A 9,151-nucleotide genomic window follows, 5' to 3' on the forward strand; every position below is an offset into this window, starting at 1 on the left:
TCAATTCCAAAGAAGAAAAAAACGCTGTCAACTCCACCACCTTATTTAGGCGATGGTTTGACGTACTGTGTACATACAACTATGCACGGGTATATTCCTAATCATGATTCCGATATCCATGCTGCAAGGCGCGCTCGCTGTTGTGGCTGCAATGCGTGGGACCAAAAGAGTGCTGTTTCCCTCCGTCCTTTGTGTGGGTCCTGGTCTAGGTCAAGTAGATTCATCGCTCTGCGACTGGATGTATGTATTCGCGTCGTTGTGGTTTGCTTTTCGTCACCCCTTGGCTCCGCACTTTATGGAGAAATTCGACGATGATGTCGTTCTCTTGCACGCCCAGGCCGTTGAAGTGCTTCCGCACTACATTGGTCAACTGGTCCTTGTTTTGTCTTCGGAGTTCTTTGCGTTGTGCGATCGTCGGCGAGTAGAGCCCAATGCTCCCCGGTTGGGTCAGTACCCATTCGTGGTGGTCGCTGACGAAAGTGGTTGGCGTCTTGAGACGGTATGCTCGGCGGTAGGCGTGGAGGACTTCTCTCTCGAAAGCGGGCCATTGTAGCTATAGAAGGCAACAAAAATGCATTAGAGAGTGCACTCAAATGAAGAGGAACAAAACCAGGGACTGAAAGTGGAGGGACCACCTACACCTGGAGGGCTGGCCTCTTGTGCGTTGGCTGCCGCGTCGGGGGCAGCAGCGACAGCAGTTGCCGTAGAGCTGGCGTTTGTCACCTCGCGCAGGTTGGAACCCGCACTGCTGGCAACCCGCCGCATCTTGGATCCGCCGCCGCTTCCATTCTTTTCTTTGGCGGTCGGAGTGTCGATCTTGGAATCGTCCTGACCGCCCCGGGCGGCTTTTGAGGGGGGCATCGCGAAAAAGGCTAGGAAAAGAAGGGACTGTTTGTGCCGAATGATGCGTCGAGGGGAGTTCTAGTGGTGTTTACTGGTCGTAACTCGATTTGGTTACATCCTACGGAACAGGACTCGGAAATCTACGGCGGCAAGGTGCTGTGGGAGGAGTGGGCATTGCGTGAGAGGGGTCTCTGGCTGGAGACGGAAAGAGATTGCAGCCCTGCGTTGCAAGGCACAGGGCAACAAGCGCGGGCTTCCCCAGGCTCTGACGACACAGGGTACTTTTTGAGCCCTGGTTGGTGGATGGTGTGGTGTGGCTGAGGCGCGGCTGTCGGCGTCTCGTGCCACAAGAACCGGCTCGTTGGGTCCGGGGTCCCGTCCCCTGCTGTGGATGGAAGCTTGCGCCATGCCGCTCGACGCCAATTAAGCTGGCATTTCTCGGGTCGGTAACATCGTCGTCTCGTCATTCGTGATTTTGTTGCCTTGTGCTTTGAAGGGAGGAAAGCGCTTCATGTCCTCGTTTTGCCATTTTTGGATTTTCCTTTTTCATTTTTTTTTCTCAACTGGGCTGTTTGGTAAGTGAACCGAGAAAGCAACGCAGAGGGTATTGAGGATGTGTGGGGGAGGGGATGTGGGTTCATCCGGAATTGTCGGTCTTCCGTTCCATACCACGGAGTTTTTCGCCTCCTCTGAAGTGATGAAGGACAGTGTCGGAGCTCCTGTTCAATTGAGCTTGTCTGGAGATTTCTGACCGCCACTCGTTGAGTTGAGACTGATGGACAGCAAAGACAAAGGCCGATTACGAATAGAGGAAAGAAAACAACGACGAGCATGCTGCAGCCTTTGCAGTTCATGCTTTTCCCAGGACGGCTCGTTCCTTGTGTGGCACCACCTCAGACGCTGGAGTGAGCCCTTTTCTGTCATGGAGGGCACCCACCTCCCCGGTTCAGACGCAGAGGAGCTCACGTTTTGGTCGACGTGCAGATGGCAGACCGCCACGAAGGACACCGGTGGCTGCACACTGAACCCTGGGCCCCGGTCAGGTGAGGTCGGTGGTTGGCACTCCAGCTCTTCAGAAGGCTTCGTCCGCTTGTGAGGCTGGAGGACGAGACCCTCGCCGACACCCCACGCCCAACGGCAGTGCAAAAGCTCCGCGTCGATCTCCCACGCCAACCCCACATCGGCGGCCTTGCTTCAACGACAGGAGCTGATGTCTTGGCCTACCACGAGATGCTGAGCGAATTCGGGATTCGGGAATGAGGCCTGGTAAGACAGACCCGAAGATCTTTCCCGGACCAGTGTCAGCCAGGGCGTTTGCCAGGTCCTCGGGTTCGTCTGACAACGCCCGCGAATCCAGTGGCAATGCCAATTTTGTCTGAATCTTCACGCTGGTGTCAAGGTTGGGGGTTACGCAGGGGTGGTTCTGTGAGCATTCGGTGTGGAGGACGGCGGATCAGTCTCGTGTTGATTGGTGCCGCCAGGGCGTCGCATCTGCCTGCCCATCCATCGTCCTTGTTGATCGATCGAAACTAGGATTATGAGGGAGTGTACTTCGTACATACATAGTTACATGTTCGGCCCAGGGGGTCTCGGTCAAGTTGCTGGGCACCCGGGCTAGCCGTGTTGGAAGTTCGGTCTCTGGGTTGCGAAACCAGTTAATCCGGTCCGGGAGAGACGGTTTTTGTCCTTAGGCAGGTTCCGAGAAAACGCGACTGCAAAAAAGGGTGATAAAGCTTCGATCACAAGCTGAATTTCGATCATCGGGCCAGCCGATTGGGCAGCAAGACTACCGAACGTTTGATGAGGTTTTGGCTTTAATAACGATGGCGAAGGAAAAGCGGGGAGGACAAGCCAGCTTCGACACAGCCGACCAATTACACGGAACTTCTCCAACCCCACACCTTCTTCAACGAACCGATTCACATGCAGGGATCCCATGCCACGCACCAGCCAAAGGAACAAATCCCACGCCGCGCTCGACGATCGAGGCTACTTCAACACGAATGCCAGGGCACCACAAACGCCACAAACAGTAGTGAGTCCGCAGCAAAGCGGCCACGCCAGCTTCCAGTAACCACCGCTGTTTCCCCCGGTTTATTCTCAAGATCCTCGTGCTTGTGCACCAACTCCAGACTCCGCCGCCCCGAGGGAGGAGGAGGGCACGAGGGGGCGGAGAAGCGGGGTCAGCTTACCACGAGAAAAGGAAAAAGGGGGAAAGCCGTTCTCTCTGCAGCATCATGAGACGCAAAAACGGTGGGCCGGAAATGAGAAGTTGATCGCGGCAAGAGGGACACCGGTCTTCGTAGAACGGGTTGTGTCGCTGCCAACATGCTCTACCAAGCAAGAAGACTCTTGCTTGTGTTGGATGTTGCCCATTATCCGGCTCCCACGAGTCAACGCCCCAGGCGTGTCTGGAGGCGGGTTCCAACGAAGCCGCGCCGCATCCGAGATCTGGCCAAGATGCGAAAATAGTGGGGACCATCAAGGAACCTTTCCCACCGCGCAAGAATAGAGAGATCGGTGGAGGTCGTTGAAGAGAGCTTATGCGGTGCTCTCAGTTGCGCGAAGGAGAAACTCGGCGATCGCCAATGCGCCTCGGCAGTTCCCTTCGATGTGCGGGCGTCTGGGCCCATCGACAGCTTCCGGGATGCTCAAACGATGGAGCATCTGACGCCTGCGGGAACGGTTGCAAGGACCCTGCTCGCTCCTCTCCTTGCCAGTTGGAACCCCGCTCCCCGGAGCCGGGTAGCCGGCCGCAAGATACCAGATCTCTTCTTGAGGGGAATTCGATGGAGAATCGATCCGACATGTAACGTTAGAAGCTCGGTTGATATTGACCAACACGGGGACGCCCCTTAATGCACCTCTTCTGCAGTAGCGAAGCGCAACCACAGGTGGCAGGAGCAGGTACAGACAGGCAACGGACGACAGACACATGAGCTCAAAACCGCATGGGTTGGAGCACCCCCGCCCCTGGTTTTGACCTTGCCTCAATTGGGCCACGCCAACACGGCGTCCTGTGGCCGTCACCATTCTCACTGTCACTTGCAGGGAATAATAAGACCCCCACACTCCCGCTGCTCATCTCTCACTCCCGCTCTCCCACGACACCGTCTCTGACCCACGGGAGCCAAGGTCGGACAGAACGTCAACGACAGGGACTCCGCAGCCGCCAGGTCGCGTGAAGGTATTCCATCCTCGGGCAAGCCCAATCTTGACCTGTGCGCCTAGCCCACCATCCCGCGCGCAACCCCCCTCGCCGTCTCCCTCCCCGAAGCTCATGAACATTAAGTAGGAGGGGCTCCAAGACCGCAACAGTCCCCGAGTGCGTCTCCGCCAACAGGTATGCATTGCATTCTCCTTCCTTCAACGCCCCCCTTGCGGTGCCATTGGTGCCACATTTCGATTTTTCCCCAGGCACGCAGCCGTTCCAATCCGGATCCGAGTTTCGAAACACAAAATTACCCCGGGATTGGAGGCTCGGGGCGGCCCATCGCGGAGTCGACCTGGACTGTGCGCAGATGTCCGTGGAGCTCTGGGTTGACAGCCGAATCTGGACACGGGCTGCCGAGAGCGACTCGACGCGCAGTACCGGAGAGCCCTGCAGCAAGTCTCCAAGCCTCGAAGCGATGGGGGTGGCAACGCGAATGCTAGGTCGGGCCCGGCCGAGTTACCGGTTCGAGCTTGGGAGGTTGTTGCCTGCCAGTGCCTGCAACTGCCTGACAGACTGACTCGGAACTTGGAAGGACCCTTCCGTCCCTTGACAGGTTGGCTGGCGAGGCAGGAACCGACAAGTTTTTTTTTATCCCTCGCCCTCCCTGCCTGGTCCGCCCGGCCCTGCCCCATCGCAGTTCAGTTGAGCTCCACCCGAGCGCTTGGTCCACCAGCTTGCGTGCAGCTTGCTTGGCACACACCCCCTCCCCACCGCCGTCCACCGCGCCGTACCCCGGCCTTCCATCCATCTCCCCCCCGCTCGGTTGTCCAGGCCCTTTTCAGTCCAATGCGCGCCGGGCTATTAGCGTACCGCATTCCGTCCATTTTCCCGCGAGGAGTTCGCTTCGCATTGCTTCCTGTTCCTTTTGCTGATTTTCTCCAGACCAGGTACCGCGTAACTCCAGGTTTCTTTTTTCTCCTGAGCTGGCCAATCTGCAAGCCAGGCATCTTCCGTCGCAAGCTTTTATTCGGGAGGCGCCAGGCCCCTACGCCACTGATTTTGGTCACTTTCATCATCGGCTCCCAGCAAGTTGCGATTGAGTCTCTTCTACCGGCCATGATACCTTGAACCCACCCGGAATTGGTCTGGCGAGGTCGCGAACGAGCCCGATACGAGTTTTGTCTCCCGGTACGGTCTGAAGTAGACGCAAGACGACCCATCCCCACCCCCGGTTTTTGTATTCGCGATACTATTACGTCCCTCAACCCGCCTCACCAACAGCGCGGGACACGTTTAAACACCGGGACAAGCCTACCTTTTTCATATATCCCTACTCTCGGCTCATCCCGATTCGCCGACACCCTGCACCGGGGAATTTCAGTGCAGAGAGGCACAGCGTAACCCACAGGCCTTCCAGAGGACTTCGGTCACTGCCCGGTGTCACTTGACTGTGCGACCAGGAAGTGCCGGTGATTGCCGATGGGGTAATTGGTGGGAGCATGGCTTCGGTTCTCACTTCTCATCCGAGTGAAATCACAGCCCCCGGGCCTGCCTCTCGACCCACCCAAACCATGCCGCCGCTAACGGGGCCGCGGTCTCCGGACAATCTCAAACATGAGTCCGAGCACGAGCGGGGTCGCCGGCGCAGCGGATCCGACGACAAGGACGTAGAGGGGCTTGAATTGGATGATGCTGATGATAGGGATGGCGACGATGGAGCGCACTCCTCCAACTCGGAAGGCCCCGCGCGCAAGCGGAGGCGGAGCCGCAAGGGACTGGACAAGAAATTTGAGTGTCCCGAGAAAGGCTGCGGAAAGAGCTACTCCAGGGCCGAGCACCTGTATGTTCCGTTCCTGCAAGCGACTGACCGTGCTCGAGAGTGCTGACACAGTGCAAGTTACCGCCATCAGTTGAACCACAACCCGAAGCAAGTCTACAAGTGCGGGATTGGCGACTGCCAGAGGACCTTTGTCCGACTGGACTTGTGTAACCGGCACAAGGATCGCCACACAGCCAAGGGCTCGGCCTTGAGCCGCAAGGACTCGATGATGAGCCAGGCATCCCCCGTGACGGACAACAGACAACCCTTCCCCCCGACCGGTTCCGCCTCTCCGGAAGTCAACCGACCGGGGACCGCTTACAACAAGGGCCGATCCTTGTCTATCCAGTATCACTCCCCGAAGGACGCCATGGGGAGCCCATACACTCCGATGACGAACACGCCTCCCACAAGCTACGCGAACGGAGCGCCAAACGGTGTCGATTACATGCATCACGACCCGACTTACGGGCACATGACCCAACGACCAGCCCACCATTCGCCCCAAGATCCGCGACGGCCATCGATCCAAACCAACGTCGGTCCTTACGGGGTGCTATCCCCCATCTCCACGCAACCCGGCTATCACAGCCAGCCTCATAACACGCCCCAGTCTGCCAACGCAATGCCCTATGTCCCACCACAAAACTTCCCCCCTTTCAGCCTCCCGCCGTCGGATTTTGCTACGTCATCGGCAGGGGCGGTCGCCCGCGACGACCAACAAGCATACGCCCCGTCAACGTCCGGCGAATACTCGGACCAGCCGCCTCAGGCGACCGGGGAAATGATGCTTCTAGATCAAATGGGCATGCAACAGACCATGCCGGTATTCGGGAGCGATAACATTCTTAATAAATCACCCTATGTCGCGATTCCCGAGGACTTTGTGGCGTATTTGTTCAATACTCACGGCGAAGCAAGCTCGCCCATGACGGGGGTTCCGATGCAGGGATACAAGTGAGTCCGGTGACAGATCTCTACAGCGCTTATTCTTTGCTGACGGTGCTGCAGCTACGGGGAGTTTTCGAACCAGTACAATGTGCCCTACTATAACGACCCGAACCAGCTAGGCTATTTCCCTGCCTCCACTGGGCCGCAGCAGGTCATGTCCGTGACGAATCTCCTGGACCAGAACCTCCCCGAATCGGTCATTTCAGAGGAGAAGACGGCCGAGATCTTCGAGTTCATCAAGGAGAGGTTCCACGAAAACGGCCATGCACCTGTTGAGCGACAGCGCGAGACCATTATCGAGGGTGACCGCAACGACGACACTCACATGCTTAGTCGCAAGATGATGCAGGCTTATATCGGGTCGTACTGGTTGCACTTCAGTGATCAGGTGCCGATCCTACACAAGCCTACCTTCTCGCCCGATAAGACGCCGAACCTGCTGCTAATCGCCATGATGACCATCGGTGCCGCGTGCTTAGACAAGGCCCACGGGCAGAAGGTTACAAAAGCCGGCGCTCAGCTTTCCAACTTCTTGGCGTGGCACCTTAGGTGGGAAATGTTCCAGGACCCGAACTGCAGGCCGCCGGCGAAGTTGTGGGTGTTCCAGACGCTCTTGCTGCTGGAGTTGTACGAGAAGATGTACTCGACCAGAGAGCTACACGAACGGGCCCACATCCACCACGCGACGACGATTACGCTGATGCGCCGCGGGAGGGCGCTGATCGGCAAATCGGCCTTGGACTCGCCGCCCAACCCCCGGGACGACAAGACCAACGGGTCCCGGCAGTCGTCGACGTCAGGGGTCGCTCATACGCCCGAGGAGTGGTGGAACCACTGGATCACCAACGAGTCGACTCGGCGCGCGGCCTTCGCGGCGTTCGTCATTGACTCGATCCACGCAACCATGTTTGGCCACTCGACCGTCATGGTTGCCCACGAGATGCGGCTTCCTTTGCCCTGCGACGACAAGCTGTGGAAAGCCACCAGCGGGCCCGAGGTGGCAAGGATTGATGCCAACCTGAATTCGGTGGGCAACAAAGCCATATCGTTCCTCGAGGGGCTGAAGCGGACGCTGAGTAGCCAGGAGGTGCAGACCAACTCGTTCGGGCGCACGATTCTCATGGCCGGTCTTCTTAGCGTAAGCTGGCACATGAACCAGCGGGACCTCCAGGTCAACTCGTTGGGAGGTGGAGTATCGCAGGCGCTTGGCGGGCGCGACAAGTGGCGGGGGACGCTGACGAGAGCGTTTGACTCGTGGAAGAGCGACTTTGACAAGACGCTGTTCCGACGCGGCGACTCCTCGTCGGATCCCTACAACTACGACGCGTCGAACCGCAACGAGGCCAACGTCGTGTTTGAGAGCCGGATCGTGCTGCATCACCTGGCGCACATGGCGATGCACGTCGATATCGTGGATTGCCAGATCTTTGCGCGGGCAAAGAGGCTACTCGGTCGGGCGATCGGGCCCCAGGACCTCAACAGCGCGCAGCGGCGCATGAAGGACATCTGGGCGCCGTCCGCCAAGGCCCGCGACGCGACGTACTACGCCCTCAAGTTCCTACAGTCGGTCATGCTTCCGGATACGGTGGGCACGCCAGGGTCGTCCAACGGCGGCTTCCCCCAGGAGCCATACTCGGCGAGGGACGACGTGCTCCTCAACCGGCCGTGGGTGCTCTACTTCGCGGCGCTAGTAGTGTGGTGTTACGGGTTTGCGCTCGAGGGCGCCAGCCCGACCATCCCGATGCCGGCGACGCAGCAGGACAAGGTCCGGCTCATGCGCGACTATCTCGCCAAGTACGGCAACGTGTCGTCGCCCGAGGAGCTCAAGTCGATGAAGGGCATCAGCCACAACACACCGGTGCTGATGGTGCTCAAGGACGCGTTTGGCGACTCGCGGTGGGAGTTGTTGCACGAGGGTGCCACGCTTATGAATAACTGCATCAATCTTAACGCGGGACAGGGCGTTGTCTAAGCTTTCGAATCCGCAGGTCGTCTTTATGTAGAGACGGACTGCGGTTGTGCAATATTGGAAATTAAGCCAAGGGTCGGCGGGATTTGTTGACGTTATTTACAATTACATCTTTCTCTGTATGGGCAGGCAGCTATGATACGAAGTTTGGGGGATATTTGACACAAAAAGATGATATACCTGGGAGGAGGGACTCTGGAGGCATGAAGGAGCAGGAGCAACATTTGGGGGGTGGATGGCATTCTTCATTTCAAGCGAGCATGGCTCGGCAACCTTATTTTGTTTTGATTTCCTTTACCTATACCCCCTTTTCTGTACTTCAAGTATAAAGGAATGATACCTTTGCGATGCATGCGGAGATGTCGTCATTTTGATCTCTTGACAATTGGTGAGACCGAGGTCGGCTTCAGGCTTC

The 9,151-nt window shown here is 57.7% G+C and overlaps 2 protein-coding genes across 2 annotated transcripts; one reads left to right on the forward strand and one right to left on the reverse strand.

The window, feature by feature from the left end:
- Positions 1–101: 101 nt before the first annotated feature.
- On the reverse strand, positions 102–1,186 carry B0H64DRAFT_225010 (uncharacterized protein). Its single transcript, XM_062799631.1, has 2 exons — positions 640–1,186; positions 102–553 (listed from the first exon to the last, which is right to left on the reverse strand). Exons 1-2 carry the CDS (start codon positions 859–861, stop codon positions 221–223), a joined length of 555 nt encoding a protein of 184 aa, XP_062655761.1. The 5' UTR covers positions 862–1,186; the 3' UTR covers positions 102–220.
- Positions 1,187–5,357: 4,171 nt separating this feature from the next.
- B0H64DRAFT_224944 (fungal-specific transcription factor domain-containing protein) lies at positions 5,358–8,904 on the forward strand. Its single transcript, XM_062799630.1, has 3 exons — positions 5,358–5,837; positions 5,895–6,773; positions 6,828–8,904. Exons 1-3 carry the CDS (start codon positions 5,497–5,499, stop codon positions 8,737–8,739), a joined length of 3,132 nt encoding a protein of 1,043 aa, XP_062655762.1. The 5' UTR covers positions 5,358–5,496; the 3' UTR covers positions 8,740–8,904.
- The last annotated feature ends 247 nt before the right edge of the window (positions 8,905–9,151 follow it).

The sequence above is a fragment of the Chaetomium fimeti genome (assembly GCF_033439085.1).
Source record: "Chaetomium fimeti strain CBS 168.71 chromosome Unknown B0H64scaffold_7, whole genome shotgun sequence".
In the NCBI taxonomy this organism is placed as follows: domain Eukaryota; kingdom Fungi; phylum Ascomycota; class Sordariomycetes; order Sordariales; family Chaetomiaceae; genus Chaetomium; species Chaetomium fimeti.

Excerpts from the sequence above, each read along its gene's own strand:
- B0H64DRAFT_224944 (XM_062799630.1), top strand. The coding sequence starts at position 5,497 with ATGGCTTCGGTTCTCACTTCTCATCCGAGTGAAATCACAGCCCCCGGG. Across the intron at positions 5,838-5,894 it reads TACTCCAGGGCCGAGCACCT|TTACCGCCATCAGTTGAACC; the intron begins GTATGTTCCGTT and ends ACACAGTGCAAG. Across the intron at positions 6,774-6,827 it reads GTTCCGATGCAGGGATACAA|CTACGGGGAGTTTTCGAACC; the intron begins GTGAGTCCGGTG and ends ACGGTGCTGCAG.
- B0H64DRAFT_225010 (XM_062799631.1), bottom strand. The coding sequence starts at position 861 with ATGCCCCCCTCAAAAGCCGCCCGGGGCGGTCAGGACGATTCCAAGATC. Across the intron at positions 554-639 it reads AAGAGGCCAGCCCTCCAGGT|CTACAATGGCCCGCTTTCGA; the intron begins GTAGGTGGTCCC and ends TGCCTTCTATAG.